The sequence below is a fragment of the Cottoperca gobio genome, chromosome 14, assembly GCF_900634415.1.
Source record: "Cottoperca gobio chromosome 14, fCotGob3.1, whole genome shotgun sequence".
NCBI classification, from domain to species: domain Eukaryota; kingdom Metazoa; phylum Chordata; class Actinopteri; order Perciformes; family Bovichtidae; genus Cottoperca; species Cottoperca gobio.
In genome coordinates, this window is record NC_041368.1 from 10484897 (window position 1) to 10501787 (window position 16891).

Here is a 16891-nt window from a genome sequence, read left to right on the forward strand (position 1 = left end):
CTCATACAATAAGATCTGTCATTTGTCAGTGACAACAAAAACGACTCATATGAATCCTTTACTGAATGTTTAAAGATGTGTTTGGATGATTAAAACTAGGTGGTTAAGGTTAATGAAAGATTGGATTCATGGTTTAAATAACAAACTGTACAGTTTCCTTTGTCAAACGTGATATGCCTAACAATCCACTTCTCCTAACCTCTCAGTAAGTACTTATTGCAGCAGTATAACAATGTCAAGCGACTGCCATTTTTCCTTCTAAGTGAGGACAGTAATTATCTGTATGATGTAAACAGAGGTTGATTTAAGTAACAAATCCTGTACATTTTTCTGCAGCCTCATATTTAACAAGTCAATAGACCTTTTAACCAATTATGACTAGTGATTGTAAAATGGCTATGCGGTTTCAAATCATACATAACTATGTAGTTATGTATGACTTGATGTTCAGTGTTAGCGTAAGCTTCATCTTAAGGCTAACAGTTATGGCAGACACATTTAGGTTAGGATCACATTTAGTTAATGAAGAATGAGATTTTGTATATCACTAAAATGTGCATGCCTTCCACCGTGTAGTGTTGCATTGGAAAATAAAATAATATATACATATCATAGGTGTCAGACTAACATGAAACATGGATACATTCACATACATACTTCTGTTATCACAGTCATTCATCTCACTTACTCACATACACAACTCAACCCCTACAATGATATATTATCAACATTCATCTATCCAAGTAAAACTTCATCCATTTCCTTGAAGCAAATCTTGAGAAACAATACACTTTAAAATATATTTACAAGATGAAATGTGACCATGTGCATCATCTTCTAATCCTCCAAATGAACAGGAATGATCTTCTGATTAAGTAAGCAAATTCACAGTTCTTCATATTTAATATGTTTTTGATGATAAAGCACTCTCTACGGTGCAGCCACAGTGAGCAGCACGCATTAGCAAACACTGAGACTGAATCAAGACTCTTGTGGGAAAACTGTAGCTGATGATCACCTAGGAAACAAGGATGAGGAGGCTGTTTAATTTTTTCCTCGTGAATCAAGCCCATGGTGACCTCAAACAACGTGCACACAAAAAACAACAAATAAGAAGCCTTAATTGAGTGTAAGTAAATGTGTCTTCCTAATAAGACGTTGAGATCTGAGGCGATCATGATGCACTCCATGTGTTTAGGGTAATAACAAAAAATAAATCAAAAGTGGGGAGCAAACAAAGCCAGGTGAGTGCCTTATAGCATAGTGTTTAGACAGAGAAGGCGTTTACTGAAACACTGCAACATGCAGAGCCATGAGGCTGAATACAGAATCTGAGGATAGAAATGTTTTTCTCAAATAAAGCTGAACTAGTAGTGTGTGTTGCTCAATACCTGCTCCAGTATGGAGTTGATCCTCCCCACCTCACAGTCAATGAGAAAGCGTTTCTCCTGCCGGCGGTCCATCTCCTCGATGATGCGTCTATACTCTGTGGGATCCACAATGTTCCCCACCGAGCGAGCTGTCACCTGCCAGTTATTTGCAACAGCCGACTCCATGATGGCCTGGAGGATTGCAAAACCTGGAGGAGCAGAGGGAGAAGAGCTCCATTACACAACTGTCTGTTGTTAGTGATCAGCAGGTAAATGCTCTGCTGAGAATCCAAATGGCTGTAAGGAAGAGCTGTGAGTGCAATCTGGCTTTCCACATGCTTAATGTCTGAACAGCTTTTTATTACAACTATTAACAAACTCATGATGCAGTGAAGAAATATTCATCTCCTAAAATCCTCTTGTAGGAAAGAAAATGAATGTTTACAGCAGGTAAACAAGGTAAGTGGTTTCAGAATAAAACAGGTCGCATCTGTATCCATGTGGGTGTTATTCAAACAGTTTCTAGACAACGTAATATGGACATTTGTTGGAGTAGATGGATAGGAGAAAGAATGGGAAGAATCTGCTCATATGCTCTTGTATTGTAAGTGTATGTATATGTATATATCAGAGAAGCATGACATAAGGGAATAAGAAAACTTCTGCAGACAAAGCAGATTCAGGAATTAGAACGAGACGGAAGAAAGAGTGTCGATGTACGCACAAAAGATTAAGTTAAAGCTGTTGTGCCCAAAGGAAGATGGAGAGGTTACACAGCATAATTAACTAACTATTATAACTGCGAAATGGCTGTGTCCTATGCTGCCTTAGCAGCGTGACACAGTAGGTCATCGCACTTATCTCTTTCCTGCCTCACTGAACAATTCAAAACTTGCATATTTAGGGCTAGAGTTAACACAAGTAGGGAGCAAAGACACAACGATAAGACGTAGAGCCCAGACTCCAGCAGATGTAGTGAAACGGACTGCTAAAGAAGCAGTTTGGCGAGCACAATCGTCAAAGCAGAGCTCACTGTGCCGTGGGATGAATCAGTAGATGAAAGGAAGAAGCTGAGCTGACGGTAACCTGGCCTGAGCAGCGACACTGAAAAGCCACGATACGGCCGCAGGAATTTGGATGGTTCCACTGATAGTTCACTAAGGGGGTTAAAGATACACGGTCAGCAGTCATGATGGGCCACAAAGGCACTTTCTAAATCAGCCAAGAGTCTAGTTGAAAAGATACAAAAAACAGAAAGCTTTTGTTACATTTATTTGAAGTAGTTAAGGTCAGGAAAGTGGCTTCATTCTCTTTAGGAAAAAGTGTTTTGGCTGTGAAAAGAACGAGAACAGTCACCAGCTTAGTCATTTCCCTTCAGAAACAACAGGTTGGGGTCATTTTATGCACCTTCAATCGTAGAGCTTGTTCATTTTATTTATTAATCTGATGTTACAGTAAACTCAGATGTGCTATTATCAGCTACTGGGTGACATTTGATAGATATGGATATGTAGCTGCGCTGTTGTTAAAAGGAAGGTGAACTGTCTGATTACTGGGATTGTTCCAGTAAACCAGAACCTCCTGCTGAGCGATTTGAAGCTTTCATGGAGCATATTCAACAAAACATCTGTTACGTGAGGACAAACACACACACTGTCACACACACTATCCTATTAGCTAAGTGTCATATAGATGCTGACAATCTTATGGGATAATAAAACGTCTGTCTGGACACTTTCAGATTACACAGTCAAAGCTCTTTTTAACGATTTAAGTTATCTATTTTAAATGTTGTACATTATTATAACGTTTTTGAGTCTACAGTTAATTTTTTTTACAATCTTGCTTCTCCCAGTCCATAATTGTAATTCAGTGTAACAGGCAATTTTACATCACAGCAGTTCAAGTTTAAACAGTTATGTACACTATTGAATACATTTGGTGTATTCATACAAATAGGTTATGTATTTGCATTTACATTATGTGTATTCTTGTGAGTAATAGGTATAAGAATATTATTAACAGTGTTTAGCTGATTGACAGAAAATAGGGCAATTAAAAAGTGCATCTCGTACGAATACCAACGGCTCTTTATAAGGTAATAGCTTATCAAGCAGAAACATGAATAACAACACAAAACAGCAGAATAAATAACAGCTCCCAAGACCGATAATGACAACCTACATCAGAAATTTGCATATTTCCATTATCTGAAGTACAGTGCACACAATATGTTGAGTGCTGGTGACAAAGCATGGTGGCGGGAGCTCATTACGTGGGTCATAACTAACGGTTAGAAAGAAAATGGTTTACCACAGCCAACACACAAACTGGATTTAACCGGTGTTAAATGTGTTTATGTAAAAACAAGTCAGATACAGAGCCTCTCTACTGGAAGCTGGCTTTACGAGAACTAAATGGAAACTGGTTCTCACTTTGAATCTCAGTCATGTGATGCACGACCTCCCTGCAGCACAGACCAGACTGCTGTTAACTATCATGGCTGCTGAAGCTGTTTTATCACCTCCTGCATGTATGCTTTATTAGGTTATGGATAGAAGGCAGTGCTCATTAATACCTTAGGCATGGTTTGGGTGGGTTACACAGTTATCCATGCATTATTTGTAAAGGTTTGGGTATTATGAAGCCCCAGTGAGGCTGAAACATGCCCTTTCAATATCAGAGTTTCTCATTTCTTGAATTATTGAATTGTTATTGCTATTAGACTAGAATTTTAAAGTCCCTCTCCACTATTTTTACTTCACTTCGATGTTTGACCTTCACTGTGCAGAATAATGTATGTGCAGAGTTTGAGAGTATAAGGCTGTTTTAACATTGATCTGCTGAAGGAGAGAAGTTTCTCTGTGTTGATGTGCATGACTTTATGACACCACAGCTAGTTTGGAAGCCGAATACGATTCAACTTACACAAGTATAATGTGGAAACCTGATGATGAAACCTCCATATACTGAGAATGGACTTTTCAGTCAAGTAGGAGACATTTTGTGTCCAGCAGTTAAACTTTTGAAATGAATAATATTTGCATATTTATAGATTGATGGGCGAAGCAGTATGTGTAATAGAACTTTTTCGTGGAATAAACCCCGACAATTCAAAGCAGAATGTCTTAAAATGTGCCTGTAAGGGATCTTAAGTAAAACATCTCCTAAAAATTGTATATGATTTGAAATTGTATAGCAGTTAATTAAGCCTGCAGCAGAGATGAGGAGCTACAGAGGTCTGGTTCACTTCTTTCTCAATCCAGGGTTCTTCAGGCTCTTTTACAAGCCATAGTCTGGTTTGGCTAGTCCTAATCAGAGTGAAATTTATACTTTTAGTCAGTTTTGCTGAGGGGCGCGTATGAAGGAGCAGGCCCAGAAATGCACTTGCAGAACAAGTGCGGTACATTCTAGCATCTACCAGAAAATTAATCAAGCAACAAGGAGCAGAACGCGCAGCACATCTGTTAGGTGATATGGGTCTGGCAGTAATCCTGATTTGGTGTTTCTACCAAACACATCTGGAAAGTATTCAGAACGAACAACTTCTGCAGAAGTCCAAGTCCATCCTCTCCCCGTGTTCATCTCAACAAATGTCCAGCAGGCAGCCCATATTCCTACGTTTTGGTTCACTTCCTGAAATTGGGTTGGATTATGTTCCCAGTGCCATCGAACCACACTAGGGTTCGCTTGGAAGCGTTGTTTTGGTCTGCACCAGACTAAATGGTGTGTTGTGAATACTTGACTATAGCATTGATGTGCTAAGTATTCAGAGCACAACGACTCAGCTGACATGTCCGCCCTCCTTTCCCCTGCTGGTGACCTTCACACTGAAGTGTTCAGCAGACAGCACTCAGATCAGGTATGGCCTTTAAAGACAAGTGGCTCTCGCAGGGCGCCACTGCATCAGCCACTCAGGAGTCTAAAGAGGCAGAGGAGATGTGTGTCCGCATGTCTGATGCTGAGGGAGGAATTCAAAATGCGTATAAGTGCATTGTGATGAGTCTGATCGACTGCATCTGGCTCTGTCGTCATCCAGACTTTATCAGGTCAAAGAGGCAGAAACATGTTTCTTTTTATCAGCTCGGCGTTATCAAAACAACAATCCAGCACAGTGTATCTCAGAGGGGAAATGAAAAGGCAGAAGCTGAGTGTCAGCTCTCCTCCCAGTATTCTGACACATAGTACTGAACACCATAAGCTGGGATATGCATGACATTTAGAAACATGTTAGTAGCTGCTTGAGAAAAAGGATTTGGGGGGATTTACAAATGATTCCCCTGAGAGTTTTATTTTCATTCCTTTTCTGTCACTAAACTAAGCTGGATTTTTTGGATTTAAACATTTTTATGAGCTTGTCGATGTTAAGCTATTCAGTACGCCTACAATTAAAGATATGTGGAAATAAAAGCTTGAAGTCCGAAAGTAGTGAACTGAAGGTCTTTTCTGAATGTGATATTTAGTGTACTCTAACTTTAATAACCACAAATGTGAAATATGGATGTCAAAGGACGTCCAAGGTCTCGTGGTGAATATTAACACTGGAGTCTTTTGGTACAAGAGTTTTCATTGACTTTGTAAACAGATGGTATGTTTTACAACAGCCAGTAGGCAGGACAACCATCAAGGGCATTTTACAGAGTCAATTATTCAATACCATCCTGAAAAATAATACATATTCAAACATTTGGAGCATATTGTCACAAGGCTATATATAGCAGAGAACAATTATTTAATTTCTCATACAAGTTAAATGTTTTACAAAGACAGCCTTGACAAAACATGCATAACTAAAGTGCAGTGTAGGAGTATGGAAGTACAAAAACAACTCCAAATGAATGCTAATGTTGTTGTGTGTCTGCTTTATGTGCAAATAGGCAACTGTTTTGCTTAAGGCACAAGCCAGATTTATGTTTGTGTATCTGTCAGGTTGTTTAGAAGTTCTTCTGTCCTCAATAGCCATCAATCAATTCTACTTTAGGGTGACTATAATCAATATTTTTACATTAACAATGGATAACATGACTACTTTTATGTGAAAGAGGTCCCTTGTACAGATGAACCCACAGAGAATTATCATCTGACTCAACTCTACGGAACATTCTAGTGTCTTTCAGCTCATTGTTTTAGTTTTCTGGCCCTTCTTGGTTTTACTCTCTCAGCTTTCTTCTGTGGCGTTATCGACCAACAGGCAGTTGTTTTTAGGGAAAAAAGCTCTAAAAACCCACTGTACACTACCTGTCTAGCACCAAATGGCAGAAGGACAAAGTTAGCGACTAGCTAGCGAACATAGCTCATTTAGCAGCTAAAGATAAACTTCCCCTCCTGAAGTTCTTGGAGACCAAAAAGAGCGGTAAACGAGATTTAATACCAGGTAACCAGAATCATGACTTCAAATAAATGCTGTTGGATGTGTAAATAGGCAAGTGTTTGCTACCAAGAATGCCATATCAACTTAAAAGTAAAAGTTTTCCACTGCTCCCAAGTAGCCCAAAAAAACGCTAATACAGAGTTAAGTAAATAAGAAGTCCGGCTATATTGAAAGTAAAGAATAACTTTGATAAACTAATGCATAATAACATCATTTGACTATTTGAAATATAATGTAATGTTTCTTGGCTTTTAATAAAGTGTTAAAATCAGAAGTCCATAGAGAGAAACACACACACACACACACACACACACACACACACACACACACACACACACACACACACACACACACATACCCATACATATGCGTACACATACAAAACCTGTAGGCTAAAAACAAAAGGGAAGAAAAAGCTTTGATTTATTGCAACATCTGTTTCCTCTGCGGTTCATTCTGCACCAGTACTCAACTGGAAAGCTTGCTCTTTCATCAGCCCACAACTGAAATCCATTTTTAGTGACTGTTTCTCACAGACAAAGAAAAGACCACAAAGACCTGAAGAGATAAGTGCTGACATGACCTGCCACATGGTGACCATGTTTTAAAAACATGCAAATAAGTGTGACATTTGCAGTGCAAGAACCAGCTGCAGTCAGGCAGAGGGGCAGACTGGCGATGTAATGTAATGTGTAACATGAAGGTGGACAAAATACTCAGAGCAACACTCATATATTATGTCTCAAAAACGTTTTTCTTTCAAGCTACCATACCATAAGCACAGCGCTGAGATTATTTTCCATATTGTATTCATGATGAAGTCTACAAACACACTTTGCTTTGAAGTTTGTTCACAAAAGGAACCCAAAGCAGAGTTGTCCTCAATATATGAGCTTAGTAGCCCACACAGCTGCACTGCCCAGGAGATCAGTATGTACTCCTCTGATATGGTGTTCTTTGCAGCCCAGAGGATTGGTCTCACAGAGGGGTTACAGTGCTATTGGGTTCAACTGTGAAATAAATAATATTGTAGGTTACTCACAGCCATGTAAAGCACGTTGTAACAAAGCATCTTCTAGATGGCATATTGTATCAATTTTGCTTTACTTTAAATCCTGAAGGACAAATAATTGATCAAATGTAGAATAATACATTTACCAAGAGATTTATTTCCTCTGTGACGGACAGAGTTGGAAGAAAGAGACTTGGCTCTGCTGGCACCTGGTCATGTGTTTCCTATGTTTGTCTTGGGCAGCGGCTCGCATGACGGCCGAGTGTGGTGCGCAGTCTCAACTGTGACTCAGGCGTCTCTCCCCCTCCCTGGAGAAGGTGACCTCTTTAAAAATTCTCTTGCAGGCATCTCAACTGCGCCGTCGTCATGGGATGCCCAAAGCTGAGCGCCACACCAAAGGGGACTTAGACAAAGAACCTACTTCAGAAGAATCTCCCAAAAAATCTCAAAGCTTATATGTGGCTCCAAAAAGAAAACTGTTTTCAGTGGGAAATGCTTACAGAGCCGGCAAAATAAAAAGGATTAAAGCTGCCAAATGACAGTAAAAGGCCACTTTTGAGTACAATTAGCCTAACGACGCCTACTCCCAATGCAGACCAATGCAGATAACAGCTCCTTATTCCAAATTAGCAGAACTGCAAAGAGCCCTGCACCCCCACACCAATCACTCCTGCTGCCAAATCTCTGATCAGAGCTAATCAAACAGATTATTTCTTATCTAATGACAGCTGCACATTAGCTAACAGAATGTTGAGCATTTCTCTTGTTTCTTTCATCTTTATGTAAGTTCTATTCACATTTCATTGAGTCATTTGTGAAGTTTTGTTGCAGGATTCAGATTTTGAAGTCATAAATCATAAAGACAGGCAGAGTGAGAGACTGAAAAACACACACGTATGAAGCACAGATATTTGTATTTGAAACACATACAAAGAAATGGAGCATGCTGGCCCGTGCCCATCAGTGAGAGCTGCACTAACAGCCTGTTATTTTTCATCTGCCATATAAAAAAAAGCAAGTAAAAATGGCGTTTTCTCTTGGGCAGAAAGGGAAGCGCACATCACATCAATCTCTTCATAATGCAAAAAGACTACTGTTGTAATGGCCTTGTGTCATCCTGAAAGCAAGTGTCCTGAAATAGATGAGAGACGTTTGAGCAACACAGAGACAAGAGTCGAAGCATAAACAGAGCTGTGCGTATAAAGCAGAGGGGCGCTCTATTAGTCACCTGGTTTCTTATACGGCCAAGTGGTGAGGTTACAGCAGATTAGATAGGACAAGATGGATCTTACAGAAAATGGAGGGGAGGAGGGGGCTCCGAATTCACGGAGTAAAAAGCACTCGGTGCATTTGACAGCATGTCTGACAGTGCTAGGCCCCATGTGCCATTTGCTGTTTTCTGACGCAGAAGAGGCACAAAGGCTTTGCTGACTCCTCCGTTCCTTCCCTCACTCCTCGTCTCCGTACAGCTTCATTTTCTTTTCTATTCATTTGAAGAGTTGGCCATTTCTGTCTCACTGCGAGCAGCTGAGACAACAATGTTAAGCTGAAGGAAAAATCTTTACTCTAGCCAGAATAAACCTCATGCTCCTGAACTGATCGCCCCAGGGATCTCCATGAGCCGACAGGATTGAATAGACATTTAAAATGAGAGCAGAATAAGTGCAATCACACCTTACAAGCAGCTGATTAGATAATCAATGATTAAAATTACCTTGGTAATTGTTTGGTGTTGCAGCATTATGAGGAGGGGAAAGGGTAACCATTGATTATATGATGTTAATAGAAACAGATATGGCAAATAGGATTGATTAGTTTTCAGGCTGCTTGATGACAAGATTTCAAGATGTCTCAGGTCTCACATTAATTGTAATACCTCAAATGAGACACAGCTTAAAAAACTATGTGGGAAGTAGAAACTGTCCATGGTCCTGAAACAAGGATCTCTTTCACTGAGATCTTTTATTTATACGGGAGTAGTGGTTGTTTTAAAGATACTATATGTAATATATACTGTGTCACACTGTCTCATCGCAGTATGTGCAGATGAAGGCTTCTCTCCACTCTTCAATGCATGCATCCTAGATTGGTGCAGTGTAGGCTTTGCTCACATGTATTGATCTGGTTATGTGGAGCTGCCCAGAGTACAGTAACTCCCATTTACAAACAAAGAACAAAGATTTACAAAGCAATGCAACTGTTTGAAGTTATGTAATGTCTTACTGAAGGTTGCTGTAGCTGCAGTACTGTGTTACATTATCCGCAATGCAAGCCTGTCGGCCAATCTGTTCTTTTCAAAAAATGTGTTTTAGTGTTTGAAAGCAAAGAATGTCCATAACAACGGACTGTGTTCATTTAACTCTCAGGAGTTCATAACTTGCAAATTGTCTAATGTTGAGAAATACAAGAATAAGATTTTATAAATTCTCCCTTCTTAGTCTGCAAAATGTTTGCTATTCTGCATAAGTAATTCACATACATGATTATTTAGATACAATGAGCTCGACACTGCAGTGTGGAGCAGAAAGTCTGCAGCTTGCATGTCGTTTGATGTTGTTTTTCAAGCTGCACTGCCTCTGCATGCGTGGATGTGCATGGATCAATTGGTGCCATTTTGGGCGTCTGGCAAAACGGAGCTTGATAACAGAGGAGGTTTGGTTCCTGCACAAACACTACAGCTAACGCCTCAGCTGTATCTGTTCAGTGAATGCACACCGCTCTTTGAGGTTTTCACTAATGACGTCACCTCACACACACACACACATAAACATGCTCTCCTTAGAAAAACAACAGAAGAAAAAGGCACTATGAAAGTTTATCAAATTTGACGCAGTCCTGTGTAACCTTGGAGATTCTTTTCATTTTTTAAGTGTTAGTCTTGAGCTTTCTCATTTGCATCTCTATATTATTCAGAATCCTTTGAAACCCATCTCACTAAAAAGTACCTTTCAGTCACTACTTGGCTATTCTGTTACATGTGTACCCCAGTTAGACTCTCCTTTGCACTTTCTATGTTCTCCATCAGGCATAATAGAGTCCTTGAACAGGGAGGATAACAGCTCTGTTGAAGCAGAAGAGCTTGATTGATAAATCTCTGCCTCAGGCAGGTCCAACATTAGAGCCTAGGAGGGAAACAACATTTACCCACAAAGGAGAGGTCAAGGCCTATTGATATATGCCAATCTCGAAGTGAAGGTGCAGTAAGGTGTTCACAGAGGCAAACAGCTGCTTTGTGCCATTCGCTCTCTCTTGCTCTCTCTCTATCTCCCCCACTCCCTGTTAATGAGCCTGCATGCCTGACTGCTGAGAGCAGCTCTTTAGCAGTTTGCAATTAATCAGACGTTTCCTTGCGAAACCAAGCAGACATTCAGCAACAGGGCAGCGTGATTGCACACCGAATGCAAATTCTCCACCATCCCGACCCCGTCCCCGTTTGTCAGAGGGGCAGGAGGATACAGGAAAAGCTACAGTTAAGGTTGTTAGATTGTAGTCCTTCATTTCATGTAGTTTGCATTATGTCAAGTTCATGAATGGGGAGGACTACATTAAACAGTGAGGATTAGATTACACCGTGAGATCTCATCTCACACAAGTACATTCACTCAAGTGCTGTACTTAACAGTACTTAAATTACTAACGTACAATTTTGAGGTACTTGTACGTGAGTATGTCCATTTCATGCTACCTAATTATTGGCTACATTTATTGCCTAACTAACAGCTGAGTTTACGTTACAAATTTGATTTTACATACAAAACACATTATAATCTCATATAATATAATATTTCCATTGGCCACCATTTTGAGAAATTTGCAACCAATTGCCATCAGTGGCAACGACTTTTTAACATCTAAAAAATAGGGACAGCATATAGCATACCATGCACCCCAAAATAAATACAATTTTGAGTATGAGTATATTTAAATACAGCCAGAAACTGACAACGCTGTATGTGCGTTGGTGCGTGGGGTGAAAAGTTCGACTAACATGTCAACGGCGAAGTATCTCGGCATCTTTGAGCTGGATGAAAATTATACTGCAAAGCATGAGCAACATACACCTTGTTAAGTGACACATCAAGTTCACTAGTTCAAGGTAACACGTTCTACTGAACCTCAGGGCCCTGAAGCAACACGAGCAGCTCGAACTCAACTTACTCAAAATATTCAAATGAGCCGTGATTAATGTGTTATAGAATAAAGATAGACTATGTAGCTGAACACTGTGGGCACACGTGACTATTATGGGATAGTTGTATATATTAAATAATTTCCACAACATCAGCAAACGGGTTATTAACTCTTCATTACTGCGTCAGAATACTGCCAACGCTTAACGCATGCTCTACTTCTGTTGATATTTCTTTATTGAAATGACGGTTGATTTTTTTACAACAGCAGTTGGACTTTGTTTCTCATGACATCCGAACAATGTTAGTTATGTCAGAGCCAGCCTTCAGAGGTCATTAACAGAACTGCCGATCAACAAGGCGCATAGACAGATTTTAACGCTCGGCCTCGGTGGTTTCTTATTGGTTAAAAGCAGCTACAAGCATTAGAATTACCAAAACACATTTCTATACACAGCTGTTCTGGTAATTATAATACTGTAGCTGCTTTGAACCAATAAGGATTGGTTAGTTATTAAGATTATTTTGTAAATTGTCATAGTTTTGACGATGACTATTGGACGATAAAGTCCTAATAACATGAACGGTATAGAGTGCAACTGGATTGAGTCCCTAAAACCTGGAAATTAGCAATGTTTTATTCTGCAGTACGTGGTGGTAACTTGAAGTCATACGACTGTGGTGTAGTTCGTTTATAGTCTGACGTTAGCCTTTTACTTTATGCTGATTGCATTTAAACTTTAAAAATCATAAAAGTGGTGTTCATTTGTGAACAATCATAAACTTTTGTTTGCCGCAGAGCTTTTGTTGAGGGTACCAGGGTGATGCTAACTTTTCGGGTTGGCCTACACAACCTCATCCCTAGAGCACTCTGTACCGTGGTACCTCTTGTAAATTATTTAAGCAATATATGCAATTAGTAGTAAAGTATGTAAATATGAAAAAAACCTGGTGTGGTTCTACTTTTAGTGGCCAGCTGGTAATACCCAGATGTTTCTCGGTTCAAGAGGTCTTTTCTGCCAGCAGCCATTAGTCTGTTTAATGAGGACATTTCATAGCGAGTAAGTCCAGGATAAATAGGTGGTGTTGCACTGCAGCAGATTAACATGTCTTTAATGACCCTTGTGTGTAAAGGCTTAAAGTCTGTGTTGTACTTTTCTTGGATCTGTGTGGTTCCTTTGGTTCCCCAACTTTGTTTTGTCAAACAATTAATTTGGGCTGCATGAAACAGTAACTCCCGTTCTGTACAAAACAGCTGCGGGAAACAAACTCTACTCGTTATTTGATCAGCATTACGAATATGTCAGTTAAATCAGGTTCAATCAATACTGGTGCTAGAGGAAGGCATCTCCAACATGAAAGAGAAGCTAAACCTATTTGCTGGCAATACTATTTCCGATTTAAAAATAAAAACTTAAAATTACTAAAATATTGTGCGCTTTATGCATGGGTACATTAAGTGTCATCCTTGGGCGTTTTATTTTCTATTATAGTCAAAATCCTATCATACAGATACTGTTTTGATGGTAGCTATGCCTTCAGGCTACATCCCTCTTATGGTGTGGGATGAAAGGGAACACAGAGTCCACTTCCCCAAGATCGACTGTTTCATTTGAATGATTTTTCCAATTTCAAGCTGACTTTAAGAAGCTTTTGCTTTTGTTCTGATAAAAAGCCCTGTTCAGATGTAGCTTGTTAAGGGACAGGCATTACACATGTTATTGTAAAACACCTCGACACAGCCTATTACTGTCATATCGTCCCACAAACTATCAACAGTCACTCACACAAGCGTCTCTCAAGAGCCCCCTGCAAGTCCCTCTCTGGCCTTAAATAGAGATTTCCTCCTATAATGAATATTAAACTGACATTTGGATTATTGTTGGCTATATTGCTCCGAAGCCTTGACGGGGAGGAGCAGGCTGGAACTGGCAGCCAAAATAGGATGGCTAACTACCCTCTCAACAAACACAAGCTGTGCAGCATGTGGGAATCCATCCTAAACTACAGTGTTTACACTGTGTCACACTGTGGAAATGGGCAGAGTATTACAGATGGTAGCCCGTCAGCATCGACGCAGCAGGTGAGAGAAGCCAGAAAAGTCGAGAGATCTGAGGGGCAACATCAGGAAGAACTTCTGAGGTTGATTGTCCCCCAAGAGAGGCTATTAACTGCTTAATGATTTTTGTCTCAACCACGCCAGCCAACCAATACTATCTGCCACCAAAACAGAGACACATCAGCCAAAGCCTATTTATATGTTGATTGTATTGTCTGCAATTATCTTGTGGAGGACCACAATGAAAATAATATATACTTTAACATGACTGCATTGCAGTGTTATATGTTGTTAGTGTTGTTAAATCATCAAAGAATCCGTTTCATGAGCCTTACAGTGGATTATAAACCCACCTGAACAGGAGATATATAAAGTGAGGCGGGGGGAAGTGTAAAAAGAGTGCACTTGTCCTAGAAATGCTCTATGTCAGTTTAAAAATACTTTGAATGCACAATTCTGAACAGTTTGGCACATTTACCAGCAGAGACTGCACCCAGAAAATCTCGACATCTGCCGAGCAATTTTAAACACAAGTAACACAAATGGAATCACATCACACATATTTTTGCTGCTATAAACAGTCCACAGCCTGTGGTCCAATCTACATCGACAGATCGTTGCGGTCTTTCTTAACTCTGCCTCTCAAGATGCTGACCCTCAGAGGACGACAAAGACCCAAGTCTGTAAATAGTTGGCCTACATGCGGGGAGCGGGAGGCCATGAAACACATGCAGAAGTTACAGTATGTTGTGTTCTGTCTTTATATAATCCAATTAGAGCTAAATGATAATCAGAGAGTGTGGAGGATTAGAGGCTCAGGCGGCTGGAGTTGCACTACAGCGGCGGATCAGCAGCACCTGTGAATGACTCATTCCTCGGAAGCTATTGACTTCCTCTGAGAGCAGCATTCAGCCACATAGTGAAGCAATTTAGGATCATTACTGACATAGATTAAAATGTAACAGACCACTTAGAATGAGGATTGAGGATGAGGATTTACATATTAAAGACTGATCATATAGGCTGTATAATAACACCTGTGCATGAGTAGCGCTTGGCAATTACTTTTTCCCCCTTTCACTAGCAGTGAGATGTTCTTCACTACTCATCTGTCTCCTACTGAAAGCTTGTGGTGTTTCCACGGCAGTGTGTGTGTTTTACTGTCCCAGAGGGCCGCTCTTACCTCTGTCAGTATCGTAAAGGTAGACAAACTTCTCCCACTTGTAATGGTCCAGCAGATTGAGAACAGCTCCCCGCAAACCAGGCCTCATCTGGATGACAAACTGCACGTCGGCGTCGATGGGGAAGCTGGGAGTAATGAAGGAGGTGTGCAGCGCCCCGCAGAAGGAGGTCAACGTGTTCATGGACTTCCTGTCATAGAAGCCCAGGATGGCGTAGACTCCGCGGGAGAACTGGGAGCAGACTGGTGACGAGGACAGAGAAGCAGGTTCAGGTCAGGGACAAGCACACAGTCAAAACAGAGTCATCTATGATCAGCTATTCATTCAGTCAGGAGGGGATGCCAACAGCACTAAATGGCCTTGCAAACAAAGTTAAAGTCAAAATGTCACGACACACTGAAAGTTAAAATAGCTGAATCCCATTATAGACAACGTAGGGGTAAAAACATTAATGCAAGGTTGAGACGTGGGAGGATCCACGATGGCATTAATCTTCTGAGTGAAGCAGTGGCGATCTGAATAAATGTGTGCCATGTGGGATGTCTGCTCCCCATGGCCATGCTCTGCTGCCCAGTGCCCTTCACTTCTCCTTGGTCTAAATGCAACTGCTTGGGTAATCAACTAGAAATAATAGGGAAATCAGTGCATTGGCCACAGCTCTTAATGGACAAATACCCTGAAACATGAGCATGCAAATGTGCAAGCGCCGGGTTGTGCTGCAGTATAAAAGATTTATAGCAAACCCTATCTGCTGCCATCTGCGGGCCTATGGAAATGAGCTTCGGCCATAAACGCTCAGTACATCAGACACTTAGTCTTACAAGGCGTTAACTATTTTATTTTATTTGTACATAATAAATGCTTTTAAACACCAAGCAGGGCTGAATCAGGGATACGACCTTGTCAAATGTTGGTCAAAGCAGTAGAGCTGCTCTGATATTTCTGATCCCTCAGCTCAATGCAGATTCTAAACTGTTCACTGAAGCCACTCAGTATTTCAAATCAATGTTTGATTATGTTATTATACTATTATCTGGATTTAATGAGGTGTCATTTTGGGGAATCTGTAGGTTGAAATCCAGTCACTCTGAGGAAAGCTCAGCCTGTAACATACTGTATGTATTTCTGGTAACACTTTATAGTAAAGGTACTTCACGGATTTAGAATTGCACTCAAAATTGTAAGACTCACGTTGGACAGATTTATTTGTATTTTTTTTTTTAAAGACTCAAAATTGATGCAGCAGAAGCAGACTGATCTCTTTTTTTTATTCCAATTTCTTTCAAAAGCCTGGTGACCACATTACCCACGATACATCTCGGCCACCGACAGTTTGGTCTAAGATTCGGGTGTGTTGTGCTGTCAGGCAGAGATGGGGAGCGGAGGATAGTCTGGTAAGATCACTTCTTTCCAACTCCACACCCCAAGAATTCATTGTTGTCATTGAAGAAATTAAGTCTCTTAATGCTTATCATGAATTAATAAATGTTAATGATACTTGTTGTAAATCATTCATTGAACATTCACTTAATGAAAGAAAGTATTTGCTAATTATGAGTGTATCATTACTTAAAGTGATAATCTCAAAGATTTTAATTTTAATAAATGTCTGTTAAGTCACTATCTATCATTGAAAGGCAAAACAACGATTGATGGTGTGGCGACGTTCCTGGAAAAATGTGCTGTATTAAATTACTGCTAATGCAACATTTACTCACATTAAACGCATTAAACTGGTGAAACACAAGTGGAATTGTATTATGAAGTA

General features: G+C 40.1%; 1 protein-coding gene across 6 annotated transcripts in view; it reads right to left on the reverse strand.

Moving 5' to 3' along the window:
- Positions 1-16891, reverse strand: part of LOC115019253 (glutamate receptor 3-like) — a 66019-nt gene that overhangs the window by 34799 nt on the left and 14329 nt on the right. For all 6 annotated transcript variants that reach the window (XR_003833451.1, XM_029448724.1, XM_029448722.1 and 3 more), the window contains exons 3-4: positions 15126-15365; positions 1392-1579 (exon numbers count right to left, since the gene is read on the reverse strand). Coding sequence is in view for 5 of the 6 variants with exons in the window: in XM_029448724.1 (XP_029304584.1) it covers positions 1392-1579; positions 15126-15365 (428 nt within the window). In the remaining variant the exon portion in view is untranslated. The remainder of the gene's footprint in view (positions 1-1391; positions 1580-15125; positions 15366-16891) is intronic.